The sequence below is a fragment of the Osmerus mordax genome, chromosome 26 (assembly GCF_038355195.1).
Source record: "Osmerus mordax isolate fOsmMor3 chromosome 26, fOsmMor3.pri, whole genome shotgun sequence".
NCBI lineage: Eukaryota > Metazoa > Chordata > Actinopteri > Osmeriformes > Osmeridae > Osmerus > Osmerus mordax.
Genome location: NC_090075.1, coordinates 7525986 through 7543678, shown reverse-complemented (window position 1 = coordinate 7543678; position 17693 = coordinate 7525986). Strand labels below are relative to the sequence as shown.

The following is a 17693-nucleotide window of genomic DNA, read 5'->3' as shown; positions in this document are numbered from 1 at the left end:
CACGGGTATACTGTCACTTTCACATTGCAGCAATGCCTGCCAACTAGCTAACCATTTTGGCGTGTAAAATGAAAGTTAACCTATTGAGTGGCATTTTAACGTGCACATTGTATTCTGTGTTTGGGAACATTGTGTTACCTGCACGTAACTACCAGTTTGCTATACAGTTACATTTAGTTTTGAAGGTAGCGAAGCTTGCTAGCTAGCGCCCCCATTTTTGTTTTTGAAAGACAGCTGTAGTAGTAAGCTTGCTTCCTTTGCTTATACTTGGTGAGGCCCTCCCACAGAACGTGTCTGAGATATAAGCTAGTTTCTGGATAGGAATGTGTTGATTTATTTATGCATACACCGTTGCCTTATAAATGTTGAAACTGATATAAATCCGTATCTTTGAGAAACGTTGTTGGGTAGGCCTTACGGACGAATTAATTATTTGGAGGCTACTCAGGAGTTGGAAATCCTGTATTTTGATGACAAAGGGAAGTTCAACTGAATTAAATGTCGACTATGAATAATTATATGTTTACTATCGCGCATAAAACAGTTTTTATGTCATCAGGTTTACAATTACGTGTCTATTTTAAGAAGCCATCCATCTTTATCACTGTTTTTGTTGATTTATAATGATTAACTTAGACAAACCAATAATTAGTCTAAATCTTTGGTAAACTTGTCTGAGTGCTTAGGTTAGCAGTATGCAACCAGTTGGTAATATACAAGTGGCCTGTGACACATTTAGGCCAAAGCCAATGGCTGAACCATGTCAAATAATTGGCATGTGCAGGGTGCAAACAGTGTATAGTTTGGCACATGCTACAACTGTGACTGTGTCTGGTGTCTGTTTATTTATTACTTCCTCTCTTCTACACTCTCAAACTAGTTTTACCTGTCATCATGTCGCTGGACACTCCAGTGACAACCGAAACAACCATGGACACGGCCACAGATACGCACGAGTTGACAGCCATAAGCACGGAAGCACAGATGGAGATGTCTCCAGCTGCAGGCCCCGAATCACCCAGGGCCCCTGCAGCTCCTACCCTATCCCCAGAAGCACCCATCGCCCCAGACCCAGACCCTGCTCTAGACCAACCCCCGGTTTTAGACCCAGCCCCAGAGCCGGCCCCTAACCCGGCTCCAGAGCCAGAGCCGGCCCCAGCGGTGGCCCAGAACCCGAGTTGTAAAATCATGACTTTCAGGCCCACCATGGAGGAGTTTCAGGACTTTGCCAAGTATATCGCCTACATCGAGACTCAAGGAGCACATCGGGCCGGTCTGGCAAAGGTACATTCTGACCAGTTGTGAGATCAGCTAAGTGTTAGGTGGTTGGCTGTTCTGTACTAACTAGCGATAGACCCAAACACACAGCTTGATTGTTTGCCCGGTCTCCAGCTCACTAGTTATTCCTCTCTTTACCCCCTCCCTCCTCCCTTCCCCTCCTCTTTGTACAATTTGCCTTTTATGTCGATTACCTCTCCCTTTTTCCGTCCACGCATTTCACCCCCCTCCGTCCCCGCCCCCACTTCCACCCGCAGGTGATTCCTCCTAAAGAGTGGAAGCCGCGGCGATCCTACGACACCATCGAGGACATGGTGATCCCGGCTCCCATCACCCAGGTGGTGACGGGCCAGTCAGGCCTCTTCACCCAGTACAACATCCAGAAGAAGTCCATGACGGTGGGGGAGTATCGCAAACTGGCCAACAGCAAAAAGTAAGAACATCTCCCGGTAACGGATGATGGCCGGGAGAACACGGAAAATAGCCAGCAGAATACAAGTGTAAAATACAAATGGAGCTCGTCTGGAATATAAAATGAGTAGTCTGGCCTTGGAGCACTGATGTGTCGAATCCTGATTCGAAAGCTTGCAAAAGGATCTCACAGCTTGGCTTTTGTGTGATTGAGTGTGATTTAAATAAGATCTCTTCCTCATACTCGCCAGTGGATTTAGTTCGGTTTAGTTAGTTACTTAGTTTCTTCACCTTGTTTTCGATTTCAATTCCTCTTACTACTTCACCAACGTGTCCCCTTGTGTCTGCATGTTGTGTACAGGATTTGTATATGATTTGCCTGAACGTAGCTGGATCTGTTTATCACAAATACATTACAACACGTCCAACTCAATTGTGAAAGTAATAGCAGTTTCACAGCGCTGACACCAATGTGTGTCATGAGTTGTAAATATGAAATGATCCCCTCCCAGGTACTGTACTCCCCGGCACAAGGACTTTGATGACCTGGAGAGAAAGTACTGGAAGAACCTGACTTTCGTGTCGCCCATCTACGGCGCTGACATCAGTGGGTCGCTCTACGACTCGGTAAGTCAACCAGTGATAGTGACATATTTGTATTAAATGTAACCTTTAGTTAAGCAGGAAAGGCTCATTGAGACTTAAGTCTCAGTTAGTTTTTTCTCAAGAGCTTCCTGGCTAAGAAAGGCAGCACTAAGTCCTTACAGTACCACAACATAATACACGTGGAAAACTACTAAGTAATCTAGTCAAATAAAAACAAAACAATCCATAAATGTATTTATGTATTTAATTCCTCTTTCCCACCCTCCCTTCACTGATCTCTGAAATGAATAAAACACCTGTTTTCACCCACCCAGTTATATTACCGTATTTTTGGGACTACAAGTCGCTCCGGAGTATAAGTCTCATCAGTCAAAAATGCATAATGAAGAGGAAAAAAACACAAGTTGCATTTATTTAGAAATGTATTCACAATCCATCAAATCCAAGACCAAGAAAATTCATTTAATCTGGAAAGGCAAGTTATTCAACTACACAATAGCATACAGAACAACAGGCTCCGGTATGTTAACGTAACACATTAACGGTTATTCAGCTACACAATGGCATAAAGAAAATACCTGGGAGGCTGAATAGGCAAAGTTGGCATAACGAGTCCAACAAGCAAGTTACCGGTAATCTAGTTCACCAAGCTACCAAACTCATTCCACATCGCTGAATCCGTTGGTTATTGTCAGTCAGTATGATTTAAAGATGCTGTAAAGTGGAATTGAAAATGAGTTTTAAGTTCATCACACCACAGAAAAATGTGTTAACTACCCATCCAAATTCAAATGAAAAAACCCCACAAACAAGTATGTTAAATTAGGCTTTGAAATAGTTGGAAAATCAGCAGTCTTCTCTGCTTGAAACTGGGGGGGGGGGGGGGGGGTGTCGCCTGAAGGAGCTGAATCTCCGCCCTCTCGAATTTAGCAACAAGAGCAACACTAGCTAAATCAATTGCAGATATCAGAACAGACCTACCTGCAGTCTTTGAGTGTTTTATGTGTTAATTACTTTGTCTTTGCATTGTACCAGCTGAGTAACAGAATGCAACCGTGATCTGACGTACATGGGTCGCTGTGATGTAGATAGGTGGGGTTTTGGCTCCGTCTATACAAAACCTAGGCCGAAAACGGAAGAGAAACGGTTCAACTATCTCCACATTTCAGTGCAACAAAGTTTTCGTGCTTTGTACATGCTTTCAGGAACTAATTTCACACGTATATAATGTACTGAGAAGCAAATCATGGAATTTGCTTTACAGCATCTTTTAACATTTAAAAACATGTTAAATTATATATTTTTTTATATATGTCGCACCTGACTACAAGTCGCATGACCAGCCAAACTATGAAAATAAAGTGTGACTTGTAGTCTGGAAAATACAGTAAACACCCATCTTTGGTAGCCTGTCTATGTATTGACACAGTTAGGTGGTGGGCCGAAGCTCAAAATCGTGCATTTGAACGATCCCTGGCAATGGAGGAGCTGGATTTCTCTGTATCGCTTTAAAACTTTTCTACAACCCTTAAAAAAATAGTTGGCATGTCCAGTTCGTGCACATTTTTCAAGGAACAAACATTTTGTTTCTTTATCGACACAGGCATGTTTTCCGGACAGCTATGGTCCGCATCCAATAAGAGCTCATATACATCACACCTTCATAAAATCCACCAATCGTATACCCCGATATTCGAGGCGAGTGAAGTAGGAAGTAAACATTCACGTGCATTTTGGTGAGCCGGTATATTGTCAGTGGGTGACTGGCCTTCAAATGTATGGAAAAAAGTAAAACAAATGGGTAATTCAGGTATTCTCTAAAGAAACATTGCAACTTTCCACTTAAACGAGCATATTTGTTATATTATTGCGCTGCTATTAATCATCTGAGCAAGTTAACAGTTAAGTGCTAATGTAATGTGCAGATTTTGTTCAAATAAATGTACAGTATTGTTTTAAGTGTGTTGCCTAAACATATAATAATGACATGAATCAATGACGTACGTAATTATAATTAGCCGAGAGTAGGTATACCACATCAGTAACACTTATCAATACATATTGACATCTCTGCACACTTGGCAAGTTGGAAAACAAACCTCATTAGCATAATACACACGTGCAAAATTAATTGTATTGCTAGCAGTGTATTCAAGGCCACAAGTAGTTGCAATCATGGAATGCTGTATGCATGTAGGTAGCAAACCAAAATATTTTAATCTACCCATTTACTGAAGCCAAGTTTGTTCAGAGTCCATTGCAATTGCAAAAGTTTGACAGCAAGGAAAGCATTCTTGCAGACAAAGCAGTGAAAAGATTGAACTTAAATTCAGCAGCTCAGAACCATATGGCAAGATGTACAGTGGGGACAGTGTATACAATTAACCTACTGCAAAATAACTTTTGCTGTTACAATCTAAGTGCACCACATTTTTTATTTATTTATTAGTTGACATACATTGCATGCTTATTGAAAGCACAGACAGGAAGGGCAGGGCAGAGGAGAGGATGGGCAGGACAAAGAAGACCTATAATCTGATGTGGCATACCATGCCCCTCTAGTCGTCCGAGTGTCTGATCCCATGTTATTATTTCATACAATAAGGTAAACTATGCAAGATGCCTTTTCTTCTTACTGGCTGGAGATGAACAGTCTAGAGGACACATGTTGCATATACCTACAGGTACAATCTGGGGATTTTGTTTCTCAGAGACAACAGGAGTATGGTTTTGCAAACACTGCCTGTGATCAAGTCATAGAGCAAACAGCCAACAGAGACTCCAAAACTAAAGTTGGACTGATTGGATTCTCCCTAAACAAAGATGCAGCGCATAGATGCACCACGTCACTCCAACACAGTGAACTGCGTGAATCATAAAAAGATAAAAAGGATATTCAAAACATCATGTCAACAATCAAATGTATGATCCACCCATTTGACCAGACATTGGAGAAAGTCACATAACGTCATGAAAGCTAGCTTCAGATGCTGCTGTCAGTGACCTTTTTGAGGCGGAAGAGAGAGGAGACATTGCCTTTGTAGAGTTTGTACAATAAAGGCTATAGAGTGAAGAGATAAAAAAAAAACTAGTGCTGTCAAACGATTTAAATATTTAATCGCATTAATGTCATAGTTAACTCGCGATTAATCGCAATTAATCCCACATTTTTATCTACTCTAAATGTCCCTTGATTTCTTTTTGTCCCATAGATTTTTCTCATTTTAATGCTCTTATCAACATGGAAAAGTGGATCGGATTGCTTATTGCAAATGTTTTAGATTTTATTTTATTTTTTAAACAACATTGCAATCGCCTGGCTTTGACGAGGGGGCGGAGAATTCGCATCAGCTGTGTGCTTGGCCATCAAGTGGTATTTCAGACTGGACGTGCTGCGACGATAGCTCAGTTCACAACGACAAAACACACAGATCACTTGTCAATGGAACCATTTGGCAACTTTTTAAAAGTAAACTTTCCATACAGAATCTTATTGGCATCCATTTCGGCGTCTCGTGCTCTCCATCCACTCAACGTAACGTTAGCCTACTACTCTTTAGCCGGCTCGCAAGCCCAAACAAGTGTGTGCTAGCCCTAACCCTAAGAGCCAAGACTACATAAACACTTTCAACATGCTACATATTATGGTATTTGTTGTATAAAAAAGTATTTGTGTTTTTTGGCTATCCTGAGCACAGCCAGCTAAATCTCCAGTGTCAGTGAGTGCCCAACAGTTTTAATCACCGCCACTGATTTAAAAAATGAAGAAAATTAGGTAAATTAACCCTTGTGCTGCTTTCGGGTCACATGACTCAAAGGTTCATAACGAACCATCGTTGTGTTTACCCAATTTTACCCAATACAAAAACAAATAAAAATAATTTTCTTTAACCTTTGCAATGTGGGGGGTCTGAGACAGCCCAACGGTTAAAAGAAAATGCTTCACTTTGTTTTTGTAGGCGGTAAAGTTGTCGCAATACGACGGTGGGTCACAATGACTGATGGGTCAGAATGACCCGAAGATAACACAAGGGTTAAAGACAGACAGTGACACGGAAAGCAAGTATTTAATTAAAGCTCAACTCTTGTAGCCTAGTAAGCCTACAAGAGACCTGTAGGCTTACTAGGCTAGCTACTTGACGCATAGTCACTTAATAAAAACAACCATAGACATAATTTGTTATGTCTATGAAAACAACCTATCAGCTGATCCTGTTACAAACCATTCGATTAGCTAACAAGATGATACACAAGTTCTGGTTGGTTGGAGAGTTTAGGTAGTTGAGACGATTGCCTGATAAAGTTGCTAACTTTGAACTAAGCTACAGAAAAAAATTGGATGTGCCAACAAACAAATGTTTTAAGAAAAAAACGACGTTGATAATATCAAAAATCCAGCTCCTCCATCGACGGGGACAGGTCATTTAAAAAACTAAAGCAGACTCGGCCCAACACCTAAGTAAGTTCTTAGGAACGATGTTCATAGGCGCCTTTAGCTACTTTGACTGTATAATAAGATTGTCGTGAGGTCCAAGCTACATGTTGATAAAATGAAAATGCAAGGCAAATGTGAAGTCTGTATTGATGTTCGAGCTCTCCCATGTCCTCCAGATGTGTTGTGGAACTGTGGCGCCATCTGGTGGGAATAAGACTGTTGGTGCACGTCCGTGCACTGGGAATTGTAGTTCTCATAGCCTCTATAACTACAGCAACTCCCACCACAAATTGAGAAAATAAACATTTTGTCGGATGTCAAACATCCGGCTTTTCGTCTCGAGTCAAGATGTGAGAAAAGTGTATCGACCAAACAAAACGCGCCGAGCCCTGACTAATTCCCCCCCCCGCCCGCCCCAGGAAATCACGGAGTGGAACATCGGCCACCTCAACACGCTACTGGACATGGTGGAGCAGGAGTGTGGCATCGTGATCGAGGGCGTCAACACGCCCTACCTGTACTTCGGCATGTGGAAGACCACCTTCGCCTGGCACACGGAGGACATGGACCTCTACAGCATCAACTACCTGCACTTCGGAGAGCCCAAGTCCTGGTCAGTTCTCTCTCTATCCCACCACGTTCTCTCTCTGTGTGTTACTTGAATCCTGCCTCCCCTCTGTCCCTCTATTGTTTCGGTATTCCAGGAATGGAACTGCTTTGTTGTGTGTGTGTGTGTGTGTATTTTGAAACAGATGGGCCACCGTAGGCCACTAAACACATCCAAGTGCCATACTGTCTCAGTATGACTAAACCACAGGCCGGCTGTGGCTGTTTGATGAAGGACGTCGTCCTGTGTGACGAACGCTGGGCTCGGTGTGTGGCGTGTGTGTGTGTGTGTGTGTGTGTGTGTGTGTGTGAGATGTAGAGAAACAGAGAAACAGAACTTTTCCAAGCAGTTCCGAGTGTGTGGTGTCGAAGTTGACCCCCTCTCTTTCTGCCCCCATCTCGCCGTCTTATCTCATCTCGTCACTAGGTTGCAGTAGCACACTTTGAAGACTCCTTCATCCTGTCTCCCTCCTTCTCGCTCGCTCTCCCTCCCTCCCGCCCTCATTTGCTCCGTTTCTCATTCTGTCATCTTCCCTCCCACTCTCATCCCCACTCCCCCACCATCTCTACCTAATACCCCAGTAACACTAACTCCCAGAGGCCTCGTCTGCCATCCAATTCTATTTCCTCATGTTTATGGGCCCCCTCAGCACCGAACGCACAGGATAGCCTCCATTTCCCCCCGACTCATCACCGGCACTTTAGAATGCCATTTGGGCAGGGGAGGGAGGGAGGGGGTGCTCCAAGGGCGCAAACAGCAGGGGGGCTCATCGCATCACCCTTCACGCTCGGCGTGGAGGATATCGACGGGCCGCTAATGGACAGAAGGTGCGTCACCGTCGCGGCGACCTCACAGGCGACCTTGGCAGGGGTCAGCCGGCGCCACGGCGGCCATCTTGGAGCCCCGTCTGCAGCACGAGCGTGTCTTCCTTTCCCTCCTCCTCCTCCTCTCTGTGGGTCTCTCTCTCTCGCTGACTAATACTGGTCCCACTGGTATTATCTGGATCAATATCTCTCCCCTTATTCCCTCCACCTGTTTAACCCTTCTGTTACCGCCCTCGCTTTCATCTTGGAATTGGATTTGCAGGAGAGGGAGCTGTTCATGGCTTGCATACTAGGTGATGGTTGGAGGTGCTTGCTTTAAGATTTGTTAAAGTGCATCTCTGCTTTAGGGTGTATGGCATGTTTTCAAGGGACTAGAATGGAAGCAGGGTCCCATTATTGCACAGGTGGGAGTTCCTGTGTGCCTGCTCTCTCCCCAGTCTCTCTGTCGCTCTCCCCTTTCCTCTCCTCTCTTTGCGCTCCCTCTCTCTTTCTTCTCGACTTCTTCCCTGAGGAGGTGAGCAAGGCCTGTCGGTAGCCTGGGGCCATCGATATCACCGTCACCTGTGTGTGTGCGCGCGCGTGCGTGCCCGACTGTGTCTCAGCCCTTTGCTCCTCACACCTGTTTTTCTCGCCTTCCAATTTGCCTCGGCGTGCTTCTCTTCCCTCCTCTCTTCTCCTCCTCCACCCTCCCGTCAAGTCCTCCCTCTCTCCATCTGTTCGGCCCGGCCGTGCGAGCGGGCGTGCGAGCACAGCGGCCCTCCGTGAGCTTGTGCGTGTGGCGCTGTGAAAAGGGCTCCACAGCACTTCTTACCGCCCTGTCCTCCAGAAAGAGGAGAAATGGCTATACTTCACTGGAAACCATCATCGCGGATGAGAAATGTGTGTAGTCTGTTACAAATCGTTATCCTACGTGGAAAAAACATGCAGGATTTTGTATTGTGTATGTGACTGGAGGGCTTTTAACTGCAGTGTGACATTGCTCTTGGATACAACAGTTCTCCAGACACGAGTGAAAGTAAAATAAAATAAAAATTCCATCCTTTATTCCGTTTTCCTGCCCTACTACCTGCACTCAGGGGATGAGTGGATTAAAAGTGGGTAAGTATTACCTACGCTGTTTATTTGTAATCCTATTGAGGATTATGTAAACAACCGTACATTTCCTAAATTAACGGCATTGCCAAGCACTCTTAGTTCAAGGCTGAGGTACCAGAGAACTGACTCACAGAGCTGGGTCAGTTCAAATGAAAGCTACTTTTCAAGTGCTGTCTTGAATCCGCTCGAAGTGCTGTTTAGGCGAGGGTTACGTTTTGTCGGCAATGAAATGTAAAAAGAAGCAACAAAATGAATGTTGAGGCATTGAGCTTGGACCCCAGTGTGTGTCCCTGTTGCAGCGACGCACTTTAATCTGCGACTTAATCTCTCTCTCTCCAAACACCCTCTCCAAACACCCTCTCTCAAGACAACTCACCCCCTCCACTTACATCTGCCCCTGTGAGGGAAAGCAATCTCTCCTTGTCACTCGTTCAAACTGAATTTACTCACACGGATGCGCCCCTCAACTCTGTTTAAAGCGAGTGTGTGTTTGTGTGTGCGCGACCCCCCCCCCCCTCCCCATATCTCTCCCCCCCCCCCCCCCCCCCCCCTTCTCAGAGATTGAATCATTTTCACTTTTTCCGAGGGTAATTACAGTATGTTAAACTGTGTGCGGGAGCTGTTTGCCTAACCCCCTCTGTGCAGCCACTGTGAAATTAACTTCATTCCCCTCCAACTCTGCTCCCATCAATGTCATAATCCCCCCCCCCCCCCTCCCTCACTCCAAACCAGCCACTCCTCAGATCCACTGTCAACATGCTTAGAGATGGCTGTGTAGGCTTGGAGGAGAACAGGGCTGCGGGTGGGTGTGGGTGGGCGACAGGAGCCAATGCGTGATCTGTAACCGAGTGAACACGGTCCATTATAAACCCGTCGCTCTCTCCGTTTGGCATCCTCCGTCGGCGAGGAGGAGGGGAGGGGAGGGGGAGGAGGGGAGGGGGGGGGGGGGACGCCGACGGGAGACTCGCACTCGACACGCGTCCAAGTGTCGTCGAGGCTGCGCCCCTCGTGCCAGGCTGCGTCTCGGCAGCCCAGCGAGTGGCGACGGCGGGGACCCGAGACGCGGGCCCGGAAGAGGCCTCCGCCTCGCCTCCGGCCCCCAGGGGCCGTCTGCGCGTGGCCAAGCCGCTCCACTCGTCGTCACCAACACGGCCAGACGTCTGTGGGCCACCCGAGCGTCAGGCCCGTACGATATGCGGTGCACCGGGAAGCAACGGGAGCGGCTGAAGCACCTGAACTCAACACTTTGGCGGGGGTAGTCCACTGTCGACATGCTTTTGGCCGCGGTGCAAGTTGCCGTCTCGTCCCCTTCGGCGTAGGCCTTCAGACAGGCATGGGTCTGTTTCCTTGGCTAATGCAAACCCCTCTCCAGAAATGAGATACGGCCCCCGTCTCTCGCGCGCACACGCACTCACAGACTCATCAGCGTTAGAGGGGGATAGGCTTTCTTGCATTTGCAGCAGGCCGAGAAAGAGGCATCAAATTAGTATTGATCGACTGTGGCACTTCAGGCAAGAGATCTGATTTGCTGCTCCTGCTGTCCACTGGGTTGTAAAGGGGGGGGGGAGGGCGTGGGGGGGCGTAGCCTCTCCTATATCGGCCTCTTACAGACACCTCCACTCTTCTTATTTACGGTTTCTGAAAGTAGCCCACGTAGACGGGCGTTTTTGAAGCCTTCTTAAGGTGTTCCAGCGCCTCAGGTGAAAATCGTTCGCCCCCCCCCCCATGCCGTTCCAACCCAAGTGCAGTATTTGTGTATGAAATCGTCCTTTTGGCATGTTGATACTTGATACTCTGTGCCACGTAGCGCGAGTTTGCAAATGGCTACGCCGCCGACTGAACCGGTTTAAACAGGAAATATCGGGTTACGAAAGCAGCGTGTTTGATTTTCGTTTCGGTTTCGATGAAGCCTTTCAGACACGCCTTGTGAAGGTCTGTATGTACGTGCGGCTCAAACAAATATGGCCATTGTTTCTGAACCACAATGCAATGAGTAATCCCTACCACCAGCGAGGCCTTGTTTCACTATCAGACACTGGAAAGCCTGCCTCGCCCCGCCCCTCTTTATTTGTTTACTGCTCTGGTCTGACTGAAAATCACCGCCAAGAAGGACGCAGGCACCGGTTGATCAGTGCGAGGACTGCTGGGGGGGGGGAAGTGCCCACGCACTTATTCTCTCAAACGTTCACCAGAGACACTAGGTGTCAATTGGACAGTGTCAATCCACTGTGGGTGCCCCTCAACAACACACACTCCAACTTCATCAAACTGGGTATCATCATACTGTACCTTTTTAGGAACCTGTGTACCCCACCCACCCATCCACCAACACACACATATATATATATATATATATATATATATACTGTCTCTCTCTCTCACACACACACACACACACACACACACACACACACACACACACACACACACACACACACACACACACACACACACACACACACACACACACACACACACACACACACACACACACACACACACACACAAATCCCTCAGCCATGCAGTACCACTTGTTGCCAAAAGGTGACAGTATAACCCTAGCGCATCACGCACACAGTCGGATGAAATGACGGAATTCTCCAGACCCTCTTCTCCCCCCCATCCCTATTCCAAGCACAGCCAGAGGCTTCTCAGTGGGAAGGAGGGTGGGGCAAACGATTCCTACAATGTGCATCGTCTGCAGGTCCCGGCGGGGTTAAGCTTTACCTAAACCGGAGGAAATGATTCGGTGGCAATAACCACGGCCGTTAACGAGCCGTCCAATGAAACGTCCGTCTCCGTCCGGACAGCAAGGCGTGGCCAGTCCTCTCTGCATGACATCATCTGAAACCGGGAGAGGAAGCTGTGGAGCTATAGCATGACTGTACCAAGCCTTCTGACTCGATGATTACAAAGTAGTTTGTTGAATATCTTCTGGTGTTTACACATGCCGTGTGCGCGTCAATGTCCACTCTGATGGTGTACGTGCCATCCGTGACTGATGGAGAAGTGCGTGTGTGTGTGTGTGTGTGTGATTGTGATCAGTGTGTAGTTCAATTAAATCCTGAGGTGCGTGTCAGGCGGTGTTGGTCTCAGTGGTATTTTGCAAACTCCCGTCTTGGGAGATTGAAGTGTAATTGTGCATGTCAAATGGAGGTGAGCCACAGGGGGGCCTGGCAAAGTGCGTGCGTGTGATAACACGGTTCATTTCTCATCCTTTGCATAATTCATTCGAGGAGGACTGTTCAAACAAACAGGAATAGTTTCCTCTCTGCCTCTTCAATGGCAAAACCACCATTGTTCTTTCTACCATTCTACTGTCTTTTTCCAATACCTAATTTTCCCTCTCTCTCTGTCTTGTCTCTCTAGGTATGCCATCCCACCGGAGCATGGAAAGAGGCTGGAGAGACTGGCACAAGGTGAGACCTAGACTACACACACACACACACACACACACACTGTCACTATATGTATGATCAGATCAGATGGAGATCTCTGTGTGTGTGTGTAGATGCATTCAGAGACAGCCTTGGCCCACAGCCTTCACTACACACACATACACACACACACACACACACAGGCCGTCTAGTCTCAAGTTCAGCCTAAACAAACTGTCACCCAGACGCCTCTCCGGTGTCTCTGTGAACTCGGAGCGTCTTCAGACAGTCTGGCCCCGCTCGGCGCCGTCATTCTGCCTCCCTCCTCTGTCTCGTCACCTCTCGCGCTCGCTCTCTCTCTCTCTTTCCCCCTCTCCAGCTCTCGCGCTCGCTCTCTCTCTCACCGTTTTTTTTTTCTTCCACCCTCGCTCTCCGTTTCTTTATCTCCTGCTGGGTTCCTCTCTCTCTCTCATTCTCTCTCCCTTTTTGTTGGTTTTGATTTTCTGTCCCCTGCTCCCCGCTTCTCCCTCTGTCGCTTCCCTGATCGATGTGGGCCGTCTGGAAAGCTGTGAGCCTCGACACAGCCCACCTGCAGGCGGCTGGGTGTCCACCTGACGCGCACATGCACCTCAGCTTTTGTTAACTCGCCCCGCGTCGAACCGTCACGCCATTGACAGGTCATAGCGTCAACGTCCGACCTTCCCATCATGCCCCTCTCTGTACCTCTCCCCCCCCCCCCCCCAATGACGCATTGCTCTCATCGGTTGTCCTGATGGCCACTAGGAGTCACCTGGTTCGGTTTCAGGCTCGTCGGCTACGCAAAAAAAAACACAAAAAAAATTTATTTCGAAAGAGAACGGCAAATAAACACGACATGCAACTACTGCATATCTGGTGTTTGGAACATCTACACGTTCAAAGGCGCCAGGCATTCACAAGCACACACGCACACTGGGACGTACCCGGAAGACACTCTTGGCCGATAACTCTTGATAACAATCGCTTCCTTATTCCCGTCACACGTTAATATTTGGCGGGGGAGGAGTGTTGGGGCGGGCAGAGGGGGGGCGGAGAACTTCATTTTGGAAACTCAAAAGGACAAAATGAACCTTTAAGTTAATATTACCCCAGGGAGTGTTCAGTGTTGCCTGCTGCATGTTAATGGGGATTAATACCTGGGCTCTGTCGGCCCATTATTCACTTTTATCAGCCTCGTTCAGGAGAGAAAAGGAGGCTCTTTGCACAGAGAACAGCTCTGGAAAACAATAGGGAGAAACCCAACGAATAAAACAGCCCTGGATTTATACTGTCGCTTGCATTAAAGATTTAACTGGGCTGACATTTTTTTTTTTTTTTTTTTTTTTATATACGCACGTTTTCTCTCTATTTTTCTCTCCCACTCGCCCTCTTTGAACGTCTGGGTTTGTTTTTGTGCGTATGCGTGTTCCATCTTTGAAAGGACTGATAAACCAGACCGGGTGTTCAGGAGCAAGGGTGTGTTTTAGTTTGGATGGTTCTCCAGCCTCTGGGCGTCATTTGTTTCTGAGGCCATAATTGTCATCGGAGAAAGTAAAGAGGGGAACCAGGAAGTGCATCTCCGACTTATCTTATTGATACAGAGCATACTTTCATCTCCATGCAAGCCCTGTCACATCCCTAATGGATATGGTTGGTTGTTCACAATGTGTGCTTCATGTTTTGGCTACTCGTGATGTTTTGTGGCTATCTTGTTGTTATGATCAGTGACCTATGCACTTTGTAAAGCTCTCTCTTGGAAGTCGCTTTGGATAAAAGCGTCTGCTAAATGAATAAATGTAAATGTAAATATGGAACGACACATAGCTAGCATGCCGGGCTAAGCCCATGGAGAAATCGGTTTCATTTCCATGGTGTCTCACTATATCCTAGCCCGAACTACCCAAGTCGCGGGCTTATGTTTCATGGTAGAATGGAGCCATCTTCGGCCAGTATTTCTTCTGATAAGATGATGAAGCCTATGAAGATAGCTGATTATTATCTGTGATATCTTATCCAATGGTAGTTTTAGTTATTTTGCCTAGTTTTTATATATATATATATATAATTACATTTTATATATATCATCATCTTGCTTTTCTTACCCTCTTGCAAGGTATTATTTCTAGCATGTCAGCACTTTTCCTTGTCATTTAACCTGATAATGTCCTACATTGTGGCTGCTTTCAAAGAGGAAGGAAATAGAAAGAGGCGATTCACCCATCTGCTTTTCCTCAGTTGCCTCAGTCCTCCTCTCCCACGCCATCCAAAGTTTCCACCTTCTCCGACACCCTCCCCGGCAGGTCAATAGGGGGGGCAGGTGTCGCGGCAGGCCCGTCAGGTCCGCGGTGCGATTACGATCGTTAAAGGCTCTCTGGGTCGGGCTGCCGTCGTGCGAGCGAGCGTCGGTGAACCGCGGGCGTCCTCGCCAAGGGCAGAGCGCTTAACGGGATGACCTCCAGCCAAGCAATTATATCTCACATTTGTGAGGAGAGAGCTCTGGGTCTTCAGCTCTCGCTCCTCTGCTTCCACTTTTCATTTGGCCGTTTTAATGTGAAGAAAGCCGAACCAGGGTGAAAATGTTCAACTCTTAAGACCGTGTTTCAAGCGAAGCCATATGAAAGTGTGTATTTTAGGCGTCAGACACGATTGCTGTAGATATATCCCTCTGACTGGCAGTTATTATATTCCAACTTTATAGAACTCTTATCTAACCATACAAAAATACCATTTTGAGATAAAAAAAAATATATATATATATATAATTTCAGCAAAAAACTCCCTCCCGCACTTTAATTTTTCTTTAGATAACCGACCATGTCAAAGAGTTCAACTGCTTAATTATATGTTACAGAATCTACAAATGCTGTCCTCAGAATGTGCTGTCTAATTGGTCTGGTGAAAAGCCACAGTTTACTAACGTGTGCGTTTGTTTTGGTCGTCTGCTCCTCCCTCCATCCCCTGTGCCCCTTTTCTACCCACAGGGTTCTTCCCAGGCAGCTCGCAAGGATGTGACGCTTTCCTCCGCCACAAGATGACCCTCATCTCTCCCTCCATCCTGAAGAAGTACAGCATTCCCTTCGACAGGGTGGGTACCAGGACAGGACTGGTGGTCTGGGGCTGGGGAGCCTGTGAAGGCTGGGGTGCTGAGGCGACAGGAGGCTGAAAGGCTATTGGAGGCTGGCGCTGAGGCTGGGCAGCCTTGTGTCCTGAATGTCACATGACATTAGAGAGCCCGAATGACATTTCAAAGTTTTGGCCAATTATTTAAAACCTCACCTGGGATGTTCACAGAAACACTGGGCACACACTTGCATACCCACTCACACGCTGTATTGAGAAACAAATCTGGGTTTAAGATCTCTATACATCCTTTTCTTCATGCCAACTTCCATCGTCACATGAAATAATGAAAAAGGCTTTAGCCATGACTAAGCCCTGAACATCCGTTCCGTTGAAATTTCAATATCATTTTTTTTTTTTGGGTGCATTTCTGGAATTGAACATTTAATCACCACGCCAATTATTTTCTCATGAATAGTGAAACGTGACGAAAATCCAATGCAAAGTTCTAGTTTTTCCTCCCCTCTCCTTCCTGTTTTGGTCTCTGCTCTCGTCTCCTCGTGAACACCAGGTATCACAGGGACTGTTTTACCTGACGCTCTGCCGAGGCGCCTGCCTTGATATGGAGGAGTAAAAATAACCTCTCCCCCTGTGCTCGGTTTCCAGCACCAGGGCCTTTAACAGCAGAACTACCGGCGTTTAACAAGTTTGCCTTTTAGTCTTGTCTGCAAGTAGTCCTGTCTGTCTATATACAGTCAGCTCCAGAATTATTGGGACCCCTGTTGAAGATGAGTAAAAATGGGTTTCTAAAATATTCCCCTTTTGGTACTTTAGATGGTACAGGAGATGACTCAGTGCTGTTGTTGTCAAAGGGAGGTTGTACAAAGCATTAAATGCAGGGGTGCCAATAATGGTTTTGTAAAATAATTATTTGAAAAACGACTTTAAAGAATTATGTTTCTCAGAACAAAATTACTCTAAATAAAGATGGGATTGTTCACATTTTTCCGTGTGATATTAAGCAAAAAACAATTTTAAGAACAATTTTTTACTCATCTTTACCAGGGGTGCCAATAATTCCAGAGTTGACTTGATTTGGCTGGCTCTGATATTTACTTTCTCAAGTAGAAAGCTTGAGTTTATTAAGGCAATGTTCTGATGCAGCACTCTCACAGAAGGACAGGGAGACCAAGAGAAATAAGGAGGGAATTTGATCAAACGACCTGTGAGAACCTTGCGCTTTAGAACCCTGTTTTTGTAAACCTGAACCATGGAGTGTTCAAGCGAAAACCGTCATTCGGGGACGCGATCATTTGTCCGGCTTAATTTCGCGGCGTCTCCCATAGCAACACCCTCCCCCCGAACTACTCCGAACGGAACGGAGGGAAAAAGAGAAATCTCAATTTGTGCTTGCTAGCTAACTTGCGGCGCCCTGATCACTGGCTCCAGTCTAATTGCACTCGTTCCTCCTGGAATGACTTTGAAAGAGCCCCCCACCAACATAGGCCTCTTGGGAGGGGGTGACAAAATGAATGCGTGGAGGCAGGGAGGGGAATATGGAGTGAGGAGTGAGGGGGGGGTGGGGGGTGTGTGAAGAGGCTTGTCATACCCATTCCATCAAGGCTTAATGATTGTGGATATTAAGCCCGGCTCTCGGTGTTTGCTCCCTGTGGTTGGGTTCGCTCTGGCTGCCGGCGCCACGTTTTCGCCAAGTGCTTCCCTCCACAGCGGCCATCATTTCCCCAGGTTTCATTTACATGAGAGTCTTGGCAGTTCTTTCTTTTTTATAATTTTTTCATCAAAACTTGAATGTAATTTTTTTTTTTTTTTTTTTGGGGTGGTGGAAAAAGTAAAACTTGAATGCAAACTTACTTTCTCCTCTCTCTCTCTTTTGCTCCCACTTTCTCTCTCTCTCTCCCCTCCCTTTCTCTCTTCTCTCCGTCTCTTCTCTCTTGCTCCCCCTTCTCTCTCCTCTCTTTTCT

General features: G+C 46.5%; 1 protein-coding gene across 1 annotated transcript in view; it reads left to right on the top strand.

Annotated features, from left to right (window-relative positions):
- kdm4b (lysine (K)-specific demethylase 4B) overlaps positions 1–17693 on the top strand; it is a gene marked incomplete in the record, with an annotated part of 41375 nt that overhangs the window by 470 nt on the left and 23212 nt on the right. The window contains 6 exon segments of the mRNA XM_067229696.1: positions 881–1284; positions 1536–1711; positions 2202–2316; positions 7150–7343; positions 12626–12675; positions 15633–15736. Of these exon segments, the coding sequence (XP_067085797.1) occupies positions 895–1284; positions 1536–1711; positions 2202–2316; positions 7150–7343; positions 12626–12675; positions 15633–15736 (1029 nt within the window).